This window comes from Sapajus apella, unplaced genomic scaffold (assembly GCF_009761245.1).
Source record: "Sapajus apella isolate SASKATOON/1434 unplaced genomic scaffold, GSC_monkey_1.0 scaffold219, whole genome shotgun sequence".
Taxonomy (NCBI): domain Eukaryota; kingdom Metazoa; phylum Chordata; class Mammalia; order Primates; family Cebidae; genus Sapajus; species Sapajus apella.
This window is the reverse complement of record NW_022437159.1, coordinates 31,811-49,709: the sequence shown is the minus strand read 5'-3', so window position 1 is coordinate 49,709 and position 17,899 is coordinate 31,811. Positions and strand designations below refer to the sequence as shown.

Sequence of the window (17,899 nt, the reverse complement as noted above, 5' to 3'; positions counted from 1 at the left end):
TCCAAGAAATATGGGACTATGTGAAAAGACCTAATCTACACTTGATAGGTGTACCTGACTGTGACGAAGAGAATCAATCCAAGCTGGAAAATACGCTTCAGGATATTATTCAGGAAAACTTTCCCAACCTAGCAAGGCAGAACAATATTCAACTCCAGGTAATACAGAGAACACCACAAAGATATTCCTCAAGAAGACCAACCTCATAATGGCCAGATTCACCAGGGTTGAAATGAAGGAGAAAATACTGACGGCAGCCAGAGAAAAAGGTCCAGTTACCCATAAAGGGAAGCCCATCAGACACAGCAGATCTCTCAGCAGAAACCCTACAAGACAGATGACAGCAGAAACCCTACAAGACCTTTCAACCCAGAATTTTACATCCAGCCAAACTAAGCTTCATAAGCGAAGGAAAAATAAAATCTTTTGTGAACAAGCAAGGACTCAGAGATTTCACCACCACCAGGCTTGCTTTACAAGAGCTTCTGAAAGAACCACTACACATAGAAAGGAACAACCAGTATCAGCCTTTCTAAAAAATACCAAAAAGTAAAGAGCATCAACAGTCAAGAATTTACATCAACTAATGGGCAAAACAGCCAGCTAACATTAAATGGCAGTATTAACTCACATATATTATTATTAATTCTAAATTTAAATCGACTAAATCCCCCAATCAAAAGACACAGACAGGCAAAAAAAGCCAAAACCCATCGGTATGCTGCATCCAGACCCATCTCACGTGCAAGGATACACAAAGACTCAAAACAAAGGGATGGAGAAAGATTTACCAACCAAATGGAGAGCAAAAATAAATAAAAAGCAGGAGTTGCAATTTTTGCCTCTGATAAAATAGACTTTAAAGCAACAAAGATCAAAAGAAGCAAAGAAGGATATTACATAATGATAAAAGGATCAACGCAACAAGAAGATCTAAAGATCCTAAATATATACACACCCAATGCAAAAATACCCAGATATATAAGACTTATAAAGAGACTTAGACTCCCACACAATGATAGTGGGAGACTTCAACATCAATATTAGACAGATCGATGAGACAGAAAATTAACGACGATATCCAGGATTTGAACTCAGATCCGCAACAAGTAAACTTAACACCCCCGTTCTCTCTCCCTCTTCCTCTTTCTTCCTCTCCTTCATTCTTTTTCTTAAAAAAAAAATCAATTTTTTCAATATTAATCTCATATTAATAAAAAAAATTTCTTCAAGTTCTTCTGATGTGTTGCTATAAATTTTAAAAATACATATTTAGTAGCTTTAAACCTGAAATAATTGTTTTTCTTTTTAATAAAGTTCAGAGCACATAACTGGTACACAATCCTAATAAATGACTTCAGGGAAATAAACCAAAGCCAAGTTAAGACATAGTTGAGTAGAAAATTCCCAATTCACAACTACTAGAAGAATAAGAGACCAGATTTTTCTTTTTTAATGAAATTCATGCACAAGTTTGACATCAGGGTAGGAAAAGGACAAACCCCAGAGACTGAGAGAGGTAGTTCATAATTCATTTTTATCTTTTATTTTGGTCCTTTAAAAAGGTACAGTTTGATCAATTCATTTGTATGCTATTAAAATTTTATAAAAATATTACGTTCGGTGGTCTTCTAATGAGAACTCTAATGCACGCCTCCCACCCACTTAAATGTTTCTGATGATCATGTGATGACATGTAGCATATACGTCTTTGGGAAGACAGAAAAAGCAAACCCATTTCAAAAATGGCCAAAGTCAATGTCTCCAATTGTAAACTCTTTATCTCAGGTTATTTTTTAAAGTGTCTGACAGGCACAAACACTTTCCTCATAGCTATTACATAGTCACGGTTTATCCATGGAATTAAATACCTAATGAGGACTATAGTTTTTTTCATATCCATTACATTTATTACATCACTCTCAAGGATGTATTCTCTGATGAGCTTTGGTTTAAGGCTTTCACATACAAATCTACTTTCTAGGGGTCCTCTTCGATATGAATTTTGTAATGATTAGTAAGGGATGACCTATGGTTGAAAAGTTTCCCACATGTATTACATTCATAGGGTTTCTCTCCAGTATGAATTCTTTGATGTGCAATACGTGATGAGCTTTGTCTAAAAGTTTTCCCACATGTATTACATTTAAAGGGTTTTTCTCCTGTATGAATCCTTCGATGTTGAATAAGAGCTGAACTTTGGCCAAAAGATATCCCACATTCCTCACATCGATATGGTTTCTCTCCAGTATGAATTCTCTGGTGATTACTAAGGGATGAGTTACACCTGAATGTTTTCCCACACTCATTACATTTATAGGGTCTTTCTCCAGTATGCATTCGCTGATGTTGAATGAGCGCTGAACTCTGTCTGAAGGCTTTTCCACATACTTTACATTTACATGGTTTCTCTCCAGTATGAATTCGCTCATGAATAATAAGCGTTGAGTGGGAACTTAAGGCTTTACCACATTCGTTACAATTATAAAACTTCTCTCCAGTATGAATTATTCGATGCCTATTAAGTCGTGAAATAGAAGTGAAGCCTTTCCCACATTCGTTGCATCTATAGGGCTTTTCTCCAGTGTGAATTCTTTCATGTTGAATAAGTGATGCACTCTGACTGAAGGCTCTCCCACATTCACTACATTTAAAAGGTTTCTCTCCAGTGTGAATTCTCTGATGATAACGAAGGGATGAGCTAGACTTAAAGGTGTTGCCACATTCATTACATAAGTAGGACTTCTTTCTAGAATGAATTCTTTGACATCCAGAAAGGGATGTGTTGCAACTAGATGCCTTCCTACCTGGATTATATTTATAAGGGTTTTCTTCAGCATGAATTTTTTGATGTATAAAAAGGCCTGACCTTCGGCTGAAGGATTTACCACATTCTTTACATCTATAGGATTTCTCTACAGTATGTGTTCTTAGATGTTTATAAAGGGATGTACTGAGAGTAAAGGCTTTCCCACATTCTTTACATATGTAGGGTTTCTCTCCAGTATGTGTTATTTGATGTTGAATAAGAGCTGAACTTTGGCTAAAGGCTTTTGAACATTCTTTACATTTAAATAATTTCTCTCCACTATGGTTTTTCTCATGTTTACGAAGGGATGAAGTGTTAATGAAGGTTTTTTCACACATACTACATTTATAGCGTTTATCTGCTGTAATTTTTGGTTGATTAAGTAAATCTGAACTCTGTCTGAAGCTGTTTCCTTGTATTTCACATTTTGGTGGTGTTTCTTCTCTGGGAAGCATCTGCTGCCTAATAAGCACTGACTTTGCGCTGAAGTTTTGGCTTAATTCAGTATTTTTATGGCTTCTTTCTCTAGCGGGGATTTTTTTGTGGGTGGTTGAAACTATCTGAAGACTTTCCTTTTTGTCCTGCTTTTTCTCTAATCTGCTTTCATATATGTAAGGCTTTTCCAATTTTAAATCCCAAGGTCCATTCCTGTTGGATCTTTTCAGTATCAGTCCCTGAAATGAAGAGTCTTGTGTTTGCGTTGACTTTGTGGTTTTATGACTGCTCTTCAATCCTGGAGGGAAACAAAGAAGATGTTTCATGTGATATCATAGCATTTGACTACTGAGATTAAATGTGTACTTAAATTGACAGCAATTTAAGTACTAGGGTGAGGAAAGAATAAAGCAAACCCATCTAAAGAGGGTGAGAAAATAAGAGTGACCAGAAGAATTGGCTTATGAAGAACAGAGAAAAGGGTTATAAGGGCAGCATGAGTTGAGAAAGGAAGTCTGGTGTCAAGATCCAAAACCCACGATGGAATCCTAATTTTTTTTTTTTTGAGACAGTCTCACTTTGTCGTCCAGGCTGGAGTGCAGTAACGCAATCTCGGCTCACTGCAACCTCTGTCTCCCAGGTTCAAGCGATTCTCGTGCCTCAGCCTCCTGAGTAGCTGGGATTACAGGCACCCACCATCATGCCTGGCTAATTTTTGTATTTTTAGTAGAGATGGGGTTTCATCATGTTGGACAGGCTGGTCTTGAACTCTCAGCCTCAAGCAATTTGCCTACCTTGGCCTCTCAAAGTGCTGGGATTATAGGCATGAGCCACCACACCCAGGCTTTCTGTAATTATTCTTAATTTAGAAAGTCCCTCCACCCCATGTCAAATTCCTTTATATCTTTCAGATTCAGTTCAAAAATGGACTCTCTCAATCCTTTGACTCTGAGCAGCCACAGTTCATTCTCCTTACTATAGCACTTACCAGAGTATTAAACATACGCATTAATTTTATAGTATATACAAATGTAGTTATATATCTTTCTATGTCTGTATATATCTCACTTTCCTTTTCTAAGACAACTGTTCTTCACAAGCAGATCAGCAGCATGCCCTATTTTCCTACAGATCCTCTTGACAGCACTCCAATTATATATAAAAGTTGTATGTTTTGTTAATGTGTCATAATTACTTAAACATTCCTAAACTTAAACAACGTCAAATATTCTTATGTATTTCATATATATATATATATATAAAAATATGCATATATACACATACACATTTCAGAGATTAGAGAGGTTTCAGGGCCAGTTCAAACAGGAGGAACCTGTCATTGAATTAATCAACAAGAAGTACCACAACGTAAGCCTAGAGCCAAGAGTTGCAAGCCAGGAAGGCAGACTATTAATGCATCAAGCAAGAGGCTACATGGGAGGGCTGAAAAGAGTCAAAGATCAACAAATAAGACAGGTATGAATATATAAGATAAAGCAAGGTTAACATGGAAAAGAAAAGAAAAGAACTGAAGAAATATTAAAATTGGATAAGAACACAATTCAGTAAATACTAAATTCTGCCAGGGGAATGGTTATGCACATAGTCCTAGCATTTTCTCCTGGGGTAGAGGTAACTGTTTAAAGGGACCATTTGTATCTCACTGTATTTGTGATTCCTATTTGACAGTCACTTTCACACCTATGTACAACCTACTTCTGCTTAATAAACATAATACATTCTGCTTTTCCCTTTTCTTATTAGTGTTCACTTACTAGTTCCCTTCATGGACAACTGTTCTTCCATTCTTTCTTTAAATAATGGTATTCCCTAGGTTTTGGGTTTTTTTCTACTCCACACATCCTCCTTGACTAATTTTACATGCCCCGTATCTTTATACTATTTACTGTAAGGGAAAGCAGAGTTTCTTAACTTAATGCTTAACACCCTCCTAGTTCCTTTTCCATTTCAGTCTTGCTAAATTAAGTGATCAAATTGTAATACATTATTTGGGCCAAATATATGGAGGGGGCAGTGGCAAAATGAAGTGCTTTTCCCTGTGTATATCAGCCATTGTTTCAAGGCTTAATACATGTGCTGGGAAGAAGGAAGCAAGATTCTGCAACTTGGATTATAGCTTGCAAGGCAACGATACAACCCTGTCTTAGGCCTAGTGTAAAGAAAGGCCCCTCACCTTTGCTAGAGCCCTGAGCATGGGGATCAGGTACTTAAGTGGTATTTTGTTTGCCACAAATTACTATTTCTACCGTAATCTCCTAACTAGTCTTGTCCTCTACCAATTCAGTCTCCACACTGCAGCCGGAATAATCTTTTTTTTTTTTTGATATAGAGTCTTGCTCTTTTGCCCAGGCTGGAGTGCAGTGGCATGATCCTCACTCACTGCAACCTCCACCTCCTGGGTTAAAGCAATTCTCCTGTTTTAGCTTCCTGAGTAGCTGGGATTATATGCACGCGCCACCACGCCAGGTTAATTTTTGTATTTTTAGTACAGACAAAGTTTCACCATGTTGGTCAGGCTGGTCTCGAACTCCTGACCTCGTAATACACTTGCCTTGGCCTTCTAAAGTGCTGAGATTACAGGGGTAAGACACCGTGCCCGGACAATCTTTCTAAGATCAGTATTTTACTATATTGCAAACTTCCTTAAAGTCCTCCAATAGATTTTCAGTGATTCACATCTGAAGACCAGAGGCCTTAACATGGTGAATACGGTACTATCTGATCTGACCTTTGTCCACCTGTCCTCGCCCCCTCTCCCCTGGCTTCTTGCCAGGTATGCTGAACTACATGCAGCTACAGGAGCACTCCACGATTTTTCCTTGTTTATCTTTACATATGCTGGAGACATCCCTTCCATTCACAAATATTAAGTGCTTACCATGGGCCAGGTAATTTCTGGGGAATGCAGATAATGTATTGAATAAGACAGGGTTCCAGCCTTCAAGGAGCTTATACCTTGAAGTGTGCACATGGGTGTGCACATGTGTGTATGTGCGTGCGTGCTAGGGAAGGAAGGGGGATGAAGGGACAAATAACAAGTACACACATAAAAGTCATATGGGGCCGGGCGCGGTGGCTCACGCCTGTAATCCTAGCACTTTCGGAGGCTGAGGTGGGTGGATCACCTGAGGTCAGGAGTTAAAGACCAGCCTGGCCATCATGGTGAAACCCCATCATTAAAAAGAAAAAAAAAAAAGTCATATGGATATCTGAAGAGAGTCCTCAAGAACTCCCTGGGCAAAGGAACCAGCAAACACAAAAGCATGGTTGACTAAGGAATAGCAGAGAGACTGGATGGGGTAAAGTAGAGGAGGGAAAACGGTGAAACAATAAAATATGAGTGAAGCAGGGCCGGGCACCGTGGCTCATGTCTGTAATCCCAGCACTTTGGGAGGCCAAGGCAGGTAGATCACCTGAGGTCAGGGGTTCAACACCAGTCTGGCCAACATGGTGAAATCCCGTCTCTATTAAATATACAAAAATCAGCTGGGTGTGGTGGTGGGCTCCTGTAATCCCAGCTACTCATGAGGCTGAGGTAAAGAATTGCTTGAACCCAGGAGGCGGAGGTCGCAGTGAGCCAAGATCGCAACACTGCACTCCAGCCTGGGCGACAGAGGGAGACTGCGTCTCAGGGGAAAAAAAAAAAAAAAAAAGGGTGGGGGACAAATGCTCTAGGGCCCAGGTCATGGTAAGGACTTTGGAATTTGCTGTGTAGACCGACTATCTTGGGGCAGCAGTGGAAGCAGGGAAGGGAGAGGCTACTGAAGAAGCTCTTCAGGTGAGAAAGCGCTGGAGGTACAGGTGACTACACCAGGCTGTATTGTGAAGGAAGAGCTCATGGGACCAAGAATAATAAGACTCAGGACTCCCAGGATACTGAGAGGGAAACAGGAAAGTTAGGGATCATGCCTAGGTTTCCAGTCAGAAGTCTGAGTGCTGGTAGCAGTCACCAAGAAGAGGAAGACCAGGAAAGTGGCAAGTCTGAGGGAGAATTCTGTTTCAGGTATGTTTGTGATGGCTGAGATGCCCTAATAGAGTTGCAGGAAGATATTGAAATACTAGGTTGTATTTATCATTCTGGAGATCTGGGGAAGGTCAGAGCTACAGACAGGCATTTGGGAGTCAGCAGCATGTGGGTTTTATTTAAAGCTAAAGAACTGAAAGGAATCACTTGGACACTGAAACATTTGGAGGTTAAAAATAATAATATCAGGAGAGTACAGTGTTCTTGAAGCCAAAGGAAGCAAGTACTTCAGGGAGGAGTGAATCATAATTGTGAAAAATAATTTGAGGACTAAAAACTTATTCCTGATTATGGCGAGATGGAGGTTGTTTGGGGTTTACAGTGCTTGCAGTGGCATCATAAGGAAGAGGGCCCAACTGCAGGGCACGGAGGAAACAATGGGAAGTGAGAAAATAGAAACATTAAGAGTAGAAACCCTTAAAACAGTTTTTAAAGGAGAGTAAGAAAATGAGACATGGGGAGCTTTTATTTTTTAACAGATATAATTACCTATCAAAAGTTCATTATCAAAACTCATTCCAACTCTGAAGTGCCAGTATTTTAGTCCTGAAATCATGTTTTTCACTGAAGCAGACGTGAGTTTTGGATTGCGGACATCCTAACTCTTTCTTATGATCTGTTTAAAATTTTTTAGAGGCCTACAAATAGGTTTCCTGAGGTACAGTTCAACCTTTGCTTCCTCCCAGAGTCAACCCCACCCCAGCTACCTAATGAACAAGGTTATACCTAGGTCAGAAGTTGAGAAACCAGATTATCTTGCTGATAGCCACTGCCTTGACCAGTTCCTGCTATTAGATCTAGACTCTCTTACCTGGACTCTTACTATACCTGGAGAGTGTTTCTTCAGCCTCCTCTCTCTAGACGATTTTATTTGCTCCCACACCTGCTATATGTATTACTATCCTGAAAAATACTTTACAGATTTCTTTCCAACTGCCTGCTAGAATTTCCACTTAAGTATCTTTCTTTTTAAATTCAGCCTGTCCAAATCTGAACCCAGAGCATTCCTTTTCAAATCTTTTTTTAATGTTTTCCAGTTCAAAATGACATCATCATCTTTTCAGTTACTTTGCCATAAATTCTTAGTTTTATCTCAGAATTTTCTCTTCCCTAGGCAGTCATCAAAATCTTTGTTTTTTTTTTTTTTTTGAGAGACAGGGTCTTGCTCTGTTGCCCAGGCTGGAGTTCAGTGGTGCCATGATAGCTCACTGCAGCCTCAAACTCCTGGATTCAAGCGATTCTCCCACCTCAGCCTTCTGAGCAGCAGGAACTATAGGTGCACACTGCCAAGCTTGGCTAATATTTTTATTTTTTGTAGAGACAGGGTCTTGTTTTGTTGCCCAGGTTGCAAATTCTCCTAAATCTCATCACTAAAATGTCTCTAACAAGTCATCATGAATGTCTAAGTTGGGGATCTCCTTACTGTAGGGTGACTTGCTCCTGATCCTTAAGCCATTCCTTTGACCTGTTTCTCACCTTTCCAGTATTATTTCCCACTGGATTTATCCTTCTTAACACACAGAATTGTTCTTATTTCAAAAAGAATTGGTCACTCCTTATTTACTAATTTGCCAAATATTTAAAAACACCTACTATGTATTAGGCTCTATCCTAGGCATCAGTAATCCACAGTTCACTATGGATCTAATAATTAAAAGGAACAGCTGATTTCTTCAGGGAGTTTACAGTTTGACATTAGAAATAAAGTATCAATAGGTAATCACAATACTACATGACTATTTTTACAACAGAAACATAAGCTAGAAATGGATGTGAATATGAGCATATCCAACTATCCTTAGATAGTGAGGGTGCAGATAGAAAAGGGGTACAGCAGGTGACTGCTGGAGTGTTTTGTAAGAACTGACATATAAGATGGGATGTGAATGGAACCGTCTGCCACAGGCTAGATGAAGAGGTAGCACGAGGACCGAAGGCAGCACCCAAATCTGAATGCAAGCCAGTTTTCCAGACTTATTTGCTTAAGTATCTATCCCTACCTTACCCTATAACTAGTTAGAATAATTAAAGCTCCACCTATCCAAATGTCACTTGCATTTGCAGTCTCATAAGGTTTCCTAGAGTCAGAGAACTCAGGGAGCAATCTGCTGGGAATTATATATAAACCGTGATGGGGGTAGTATTGCATATTTGTAAACATCCTCCATAATGTTTGTGTTGGTGGTAAAGAGAAAAGCTGTTCTAGAAATTTTGTTGTGGTAACTCTTATTTTTAAAGCTTTTAACATAGAAATTTTCAGCATATGAAAAGTAGTGTGAATTGTACAATGAATCTCCAAGCCAGCTTCGATAACCACCAACACTGTTCTATTTATAACTTATTATGGGCTGAATTGTGTCACTCAAAAAAGACATGAGGAACTCCTAACTTCCAGGACCTAAGAATGTGACCTTATTTTAAAATATGGTCTTTGCAAAGACCATATTTTAAATCTAATTAAGATGAAGTCATTGGGGTGAGCACTAATTCAATGTGACTGCTGTCCTTGTAAAATGGGGAAATTTGGACACAGGCATCCAGAGGGAAAGATGATGTGAAGACACTGGGAGAACACAGTGTGAAGACAGGCACAGATAGGACTGATGCAGCTGCAGGCCATGGAGCATCTCCAGTCTGGCCATCACTACAAACTAGGAAAAGGCAAGGAAGAACTCTACTCAGTCTCAGAGGGAGTAGCGCCTTGTGAATATCCTGATTTTGACCTGCAGCACTGTGAGACAACAGATCTCTACTGTTTTAAGCCATGAAACTTGTGGTACTTCAGTATGGAGCCCTAGCAAACTAATACAAACCCTTACATCTCTTCCACTAGATTATGCTAAAGCAAATCCCAGACAGCAATTATTTCATCTGCAAAAACATCAAAACTGCTCTTACCACATCCATCAAAATTAACATTATTGCTCACAATTACTTTTGCCCTTAGGATATACAGCTCTAATAAGTCAAATTGCTACAAAGTAAAGGCAATTCAAGTAATACTTTCTGTGGCTAAGCCACCAACCTGGAACATAATTAGGGTTCTTTGTTTCATTTTGCTTTCAATACGAAGGGGGTACTTTCTCATTTTTGTTTAATTTTGTTTTATAATTTTATAAAACATTTTTATAGTTCTGAAGTCAAAATTATGAAACCTCAAAAAGTTCTAGATTCTATCTCTGTTCCATTCTTTTTCTTCCTTCACCTTGTAGATAACCACTTTTATTAATCTCCTTTATTTTTTGATTTTATCTTTCTAAAAATATATAATCATGCGCCGCTTAATGACTAGGATATGTTCTGAGATATGCGTTATTAGTAATGTTGTCCTGTGCAGTCATCACAGAGTACACTTACACAAACCTAGACGGAATAGGCTACTACACACCTAGGCTATATGCTATAGCCTATTGCTCGTTGGCTACACCCCATACAGCATGTTACTAAACTGAAAACTGTAGGCGACTGTAACACAATTCTAAGTATTTGCGCATCTAAACATATTTAAACATAGAAAAGGGACAGGAAAAATACAGTGTTACTATCTAAGGGACCAACATCATATATGCAGGCCATCACTGACTGAAACATTATGTGGTCCATGACAGTATAAGCAAACACACACACATTTTTCTTCGTATGCACTACCCACCTTTCTTAGATAACAGTGCTATACTTACTGTTCTGTTCTGTACTTGTTCTCACATTCTGGAGATCAGCCCACAGTGGAATTTATACAGGTCTTCCTCATTCCACTTTACAGCTGTGTGGATATACCACAGTTTATTATCTTGGAGTACCTTAGGTTTAGTTCTAGGCCCCCAATTCTTCTCACTCTGCATCTTTCCACAGGAAACTTCAATTGTAGACTCATCCTCTAAGAAAGACATCTCCTGTACTCAACTCCCCCTTACGGCCAGCCTACTCAAAATAGCACCTTAGATGCCTCAAAGTCAACACACCTGAAACCAAACCCACGATTTTTCCCTCCGACCTGGTCAACCCCTTGTCTCTGTAAATGGCACCAGTTCTGAATCAAAACCTTAAGAGTTAATCTTAACACTTCTCTATTCCTCAGCCTCCTCATCTAATCAATTACCAAGACCTGTTTATTCTGCCATCTAAACCTGCCTCATATTCCTCTACTTTGCCCTGTCTACTGCTACTGTCCCATCATAAGCCTTGCCTCCAATGTTACCTGCCTCTCCTAATTTTCCTTATAGTACACTTTACCTGTCTTCCCTATGGGTTCATTTCTCTGGCTTACCTGAAATGCTGGGGTTCCTCAAGATTCGGTCTCATGCTCTTTCTTACTCTTACTGTAATATGAACACTCTCCCTAGGCTAAATCACTCTCCCCCCATTATTTTAGTTCCCTTATAATTAACCAGGGTCTCCCAAATTTACATTTCATGCTCAGTCTATACTTTGAGGTACAGTACCCCAAAATCAATACTACTTGTCATCACCATTGGGATAACTAGGTCAACCAAAAACAACTCAATTTAATTCCTCTAAAACCAGACTTATATTATCTCCAAATCTGATCTCCTTCTAGTGTTCCTATCTCATTGAATGACATCACCAACCATGACAGAACAAACCAGAAATCAAGCAAGCATCCCTGACAACAATCCCATCTCCCTTTAGTTCGTTTGTTTTTATTTTCTTTCTTTTTCTTTTTTTTTTTTTTTTTTTTAGACAGAGCATTGCTCTGTCACCAGGCTGGAGTGCAGTGGTGCAATCTCAGCTCACTGCAACCTCTGCCTACTGGGTTCAAGCCATTCTCCTGCCTCAGCCTCTGCAGTAGCTGAGACTACAGGCACGCACCACTGCGCCCAGCTAATTTGTGTATTTTTAGTAGAGACGGGATTTCACCATGTTGGCCAGGATGGTCTCAATCTCTTGACCTTGTGGTCTACCCACCTCTGCCTTCCAAAGTGCTGAGATTACAGGTGTGCGCCACCATGACCAGCCTTTGTTTTTATTTTCTTTACTGCCCCATCTCCTTTATCTTCCATGTCTAACAGAAGTCCTACTGGCTTTATCTCCCAGATACCTCTGGGACTGGTTCACTTCTTTCTGTCCCTAACACCGCTAACCTAGTTCAAGTTATTCATGCATTCATTGTATAACTGGAAGCCTACTCTGGCAAGGGACTGTTTTAGGTTTTCAGAAATGCGAGTGAATGAAAGAGACAACACCTTCTACAGCAGCTAATGATGCAAAGAAAGATACAGATCATGAAGAAATAGGTACTATTACATAGTGCTAAGCACAGGGAAGGAAAATAAAGCATGCCAAGGAGACAGTGTGGGGACTGGAGGGCCATGTGTCAGATGAGCTATGCCTGTGTGAGTAGAAGCCTGCGCAGCACAAGGAAGTGAGCCACATGGGCACATGACTGCCACAAAGAACAGTCCCAGACAGAAAAAAGCAGTGGCAGAGGCCCTGAGTGGAGGCCTGCTTGAACCTCCGACAAACTGCAGGGCTGCCAAGGGTAATTAGAGGCCTCGAATAAAAGGCAGGGTAGAAGTAGTTGAGGGTGAAGAGGTAGCCAGGATCAGACCATGTAGTGTATTTCTCCCACAGAAGTGTTAAAAAGACAGACAAGTGTGGTTCCCATATCAAAAAATCTCAACTTTCTTCAGAGAGGAGAAAGCTTTCCCTAGCACAGGGGCTGTGGAGACCGAGGCTGCCTGCCCTGCAGCTCCTCACTGGGCCCATGGCACAGCAGGCTATCACTGAGTCGTCTGGACCTGACAAGCCCTGGCACTGCAGCCGTCAGCCTTTCCACATGGGCTGCATGCTGGTGCCAGCAGAACACAGCCTGGGCCTGTCCTGGGCTACTTATGGCTCCTCAGAGCCTGTGCTTGGCTCTCAAGCACCAACCAAACCTTGTGACAGAGCCCGTGGCTCTCTTGGGTGCCTGTTCTGCCTTCTCCTCACTGGCTTTGCTTCTCCAGACCTTCACAGACACCATTTCTTAGGCGGAGCAATTCTTCATATTCTCGGATCCTGGGCCTTTCCTCAGGGAAGCCTTTGCTGACGCCACCTGTCTGCTCTGTGCTCTCACAGCACCGAATGTCTTTCCCACATGGTCCTCAACGGGACATGTCCTTCTGTGCCTTGTGTGCAAGAGTGTGTTCACCCTGTTCCCTCACTAGATCATGTGCTCCAGAAGTGTAAGACCTGTGTCCCTTTCTGCCCAATTCTATACTGCCAGCGCTCAGCACGGATCGCTCATCACTGACCAAAGGACAGCAAAGCCATGGGTAAGGGTTCATCCTTGATCACCCAGAGCCAGAGCTCCCCAGTTCAGCAGCTCTCAGTCCCCAACTGCCACGATGGCCCCTTCCCGTTTCTCTTCTCTGATTACTTCTTGGACTCTGTCACCAATTCCTCCTGCTTAAGTGCCTCACAAATGCTGGTTTCCTGGGATTTGGGCCTCTGCTCAGCCCCCTACCCAGCCAGCTCTAGGCTTCCAATGCCCCTGGCATGCTGATGTCTCCCTGACTTCCCTTGAGTGTTGGCACTGTCCTGGCCTGTCACTTATACACCTGCCCACCAGCAATCTCCACCTACTTCACTTGCATCTCAAGTAAAATTCATCTCACACTCAACTCCTCCTGTACTCTGATCATGCAGGTGCCTCCTCATCCCTCACGAACCATGGCAAGTACCTTTGTCTGGTACCTTCCACCTCCTGCCTCCCTCCACGACTGCAATTGCTCTGCAAGGCTTCCTGCCTCTTGTTTTGCTTCACTTTTTTTTTTTTTTTTTTTGGGAGATGGAGTCTCGCTCTGTCACCCAGGCTGGAGTAATGTGGCGCAACTGTGGCTCACCAGAACCCACCTCCCAGGTTCAAGTGATTCTCCTGCCTCAGCCTCCTGAGTAGCTGGGATTACAGACGCCCATCACCACGCCTGGTTAATTTTTGTATTCTTAGTAGATATGGGGTTTCATCATGTTGGCCAGGTTGGTCACAAACTTCTGACCTCAGGTGATCCACCCACCTCGGCTTCCCAAAGTGCTGGGATTACAGGCATGAACCACCACGCCTGGAGTTTTGCTTCACTTTCAGTCATGATGCTTCCAAAGTGACCATTCTTATAAATTCAAATCACATTAAGAATGTCATGAATATATTCTCTTTGTGAAAAATTAAAACGTTACATATAAATAACATTCTCTTTCATGGGACCCATCCTCGATCCTATTCCAAGTGTAACTAATGTCACCAGCTAAGTGTGTCCTCCTTAACATTCTCCCTGGGCTTATGTGCACATTACACATGCATATAATTTTCATTAAACATAAATGGTGACATCGTAACAATGCTCTGTAACGTGCAGGGAGCTCTGTGCATGTCCCTGTGCTCTTGTTTTCAGGGTGGTGATGCTTGCCAGAGGAACGACACACTGCTGTTCTTACACTGATGGAGGCTCAACTGTTTCTAATTCAGACCAATTTTTCTAAGATACCAAAGACCATATGATTCCCTGCCCAACTCCTTCAATGATTTCCAGGGCTCCATGGGACAGTTTCCACCTCTCAGAACTGTGCCAAAGCACTCACCACGTGGCCCTTTCCTAGCTTTCTAGGCTACTTCCTTCCTTACCTCCTCCTTTTCCCAAATATACACCCTGAGCTCAGCCAGAGTGAATTATTCAAAATTCCTTAAATATTCTATGTTTGCTTAACCGATATATGAAAACACAGCCCTCTCCTGAAACAACAGGAAGAGCAAGAAGAGATTCTGGGATATTCATGGTGAAGTGATTACATGGGAATAATCGCATCTAAGAGCCTGGGCTTCCCCTTCCTCACCACTTCCGAAGGTCTGAGAATCCTCAAGGGAGTTTCCCAACCAACACTTCAGGCTGTATCTCCTCTCATTAACCAGAGAGTTGCCTGCCACGATTCCCGGGTACCTTGGGCCACCCACTTACCTAGACAGGGGCCGCCAGAACTGTCTTTCTCCACCTTCCAGGGGTCTTCTCCTTGCTGCAACAGGGAGATCACTTTTGGTTTGGTAAACGGGAGCCCTGCACACAGATAAAAAAGCAAAATCAGGCTTTTTGTTTTGACAGTTATCCCAAATTTAAACACAAAACTCATAGGATGGTACAAAGAGCTTCCGTGTAGTGCTTAAGTTGTGCCCCCAGGAGGTAAGGGGGTAGGGTAAGGAAAAGACAAGTGACTTTGATATAATTAATTATATGGTAACAAAATACAATATACATGCCATATTTGTAATTAATAGGGTGCTATTAGCTTTCTATAGAAGAAGGAATGTTAGATATAGAGACTGATTAAAATTTTTAAGTAGGTTATCTATGAAAAGGATTATGTACACGTAGTTTGTTTAAAAGGAGAAAACACTATCTGATTTCCTTTTAAGGATGGCAACATTCAGCAAACTATGGGCCATGGGCCAAATCCAGATCACTGCCTGTTTATGTATGGCCTTGTACAAAGAATGGTGGACAAAAAGAGAAATGTGTTAGAGGCACCATTTTGCAGCCCACAAAGCCTAAAATCTTTACTATGTGGCTTTTTATAGTCAAAGTTTGCTGATCCCTGGAAAAAACAAGTGGGAAAGGCAAGTGGTAGACCTAGAATCTGAATGAAGCCCTCCTTGAGATGAGCAAACTACAGAACAATCATTGGTAAATGATGCCTGAAACATGAATAAACTCTGAATGTGCAATTACATGAAGGGAGGGGAATGATTATCAATACCACCTCTTCCATTCCCAGACACAGGGTCAATTCCATGCCTGTAAGGAGGAGTATGTTTTTAATATTTATTTATAAAGATCTGATTTGTATAATCCTCAAACTCAGCTCAAGTTTTTCAGTGACCAACAGCTTTTATTCAGGGTAGGGCGTGCTGAGATAGCCCAACTTTTGAATTCTGTTTCCAGAAGGGAAATTTCCTTACCCAGTGAGGCCAGGTTCCTATAGTTCTCCAGCATTACATCCCGGTACAAGTTTCTCTGAGAAGGAGCCAGCTTCCTCCACTCCTCCCGGGAAAAGAGCACAGCCACATCCTCGAACGTCAGTGACACCTGTAAGGACAAGCTGTTCCAGCTCACCCAGGACCACCTTCAGAGTGAAGAGGGCAGCAGTGGGGAAGACAAGCTACCCAAGAAATGCTTCTGATACTATTCAAGCTTCTGAAGGTTCCAGGTCATTCATTTAATGAACGATTGGCCAGTAACAAAGATACATTGAGCAGCACACAGTGAGAGCCAGGCCTTGTCCAGCCACTGTAAGGGATGGGTAGAGGGATTATGGCTATCAGAGGAAGTGTTAATTAGAATATTCTTTCTGATGGTGATTTGATAATACATATTAGAAGCCTTAAGTATCAATTACTCTATTTGTACTGTAAAGAACAGTGCAATAAAGTACACAAACATATTCATGTTTGTAAGAGCAAAAAAACCAGGAACAATCTAAATACTTAATGATGGAGGTTAGGTTAAATAAGGAACTCTCTGTGTGCTTACGCAAGCTTAAGGAGAGTAACGATGAAAAGTAAAATAACTGTAATTTATTGAAGGCTTTCTACGGGCCAAGTACTGTTCTAAGAGCTTTATGTTATTTTGCAGTGTATAACCTTTAATATTTACAACAATTCTATAAAGCGGGTACTATTACTGTTGCCACTTTACACAAGAGAAAAAGTCACAGACAGGATAAGAAATTTGTCCAGGTCACAGAGTCACTGACCAGCTTTGTGACTTGTGACTTGTACACATTTTTTTTTTCTTTGAGACAGAGTTTGGCCCTTGTTGCCCAGGCTGGAGTGCAATGGCATGATCTCGGCCCACTATAACCTCCGCCTCCTGGGTTCAAGTGATTCTCTTGCCTCAGCCTCTCAAATAGCTGGAATTACAGACACCTGCCAACATGCCTGGCTAATTCTTGTATTTTTAGTAGAGACGGGATTTCACCATGTTGGCCAGGCAGGTCTCGAACTCCTGACCTCAGGTGATCTGTCTGCCTCAGCCTCTCAAAGTGCTGGGACTACAGGCGTGTGCCACTGCAGCCAACCGACTTGTACAAATTTTTTTATCCTCTCTGTGACTGTGTTTTTTCCTGTGTAATTCAAATCCAGGCAGATGTCTGACTGAGCCTCCATTCTTAACTACTCTGTAAAACTGCCTTTTAATGTCTGCCCCTTAGGATTAAGAAATAAAGATGAACAGTGATGATGATTGCACAACAATGTGAAAGTACTTTAAATGCCACTGAATTATACACTTAAAAAATTAAAACGGTAGGCCTGGCGCGGTGGCTCACACCTGTAATCCCGGCACTTTGGGAGACCAAGGTGGGCGGATCACGAGGTCAAGAGATCAAGACCATCCTTGTCAACATGGTGAAACCCCGTCTCTACTAAAAATACAAAAACTAGCTGAGTGCGGTGGCGTGTGCCTGTAGTCCCAGCTACTCAGGAGGTTGAGGCAGGAGAATTGCTTGAACCCGGGAGGCGGAGGTTGCAGTGAGCCGAGATCGCACCACTGCACTCCAGCCTGGCGCCTGGCAACTGAGTGAGACTCTCTCAAAAAAAAAAAAAAAAAAAAAAAAAAAAAAAA

General features: G+C 41.4%; 1 protein-coding gene across 1 annotated transcript in view; it reads right to left on the bottom strand.

The window, feature by feature from the left end:
• Positions 1-1,519: 1,519 nt before the first annotated feature.
• ZNF354A (zinc finger protein 354A) overlaps positions 1,520-17,899 on the bottom strand; it is a 17,976-nt gene continuing 1,596 nt past the window's right edge. Inside the window, exons 3-5 of the mRNA XM_032270899.1 lie at positions 16,237-16,363; positions 15,242-15,337; positions 1,520-3,542 (exon numbers count right to left, since the gene is read on the bottom strand). Coding sequence (XP_032126790.1) covers positions 1,981-3,542; positions 15,242-15,337; positions 16,237-16,363 — 1,785 coding nt within the window. The 3' untranslated portion in view covers positions 1,520-1,980. The remainder of the gene's footprint in view (positions 3,543-15,241; positions 15,338-16,236; positions 16,364-17,899) is intronic.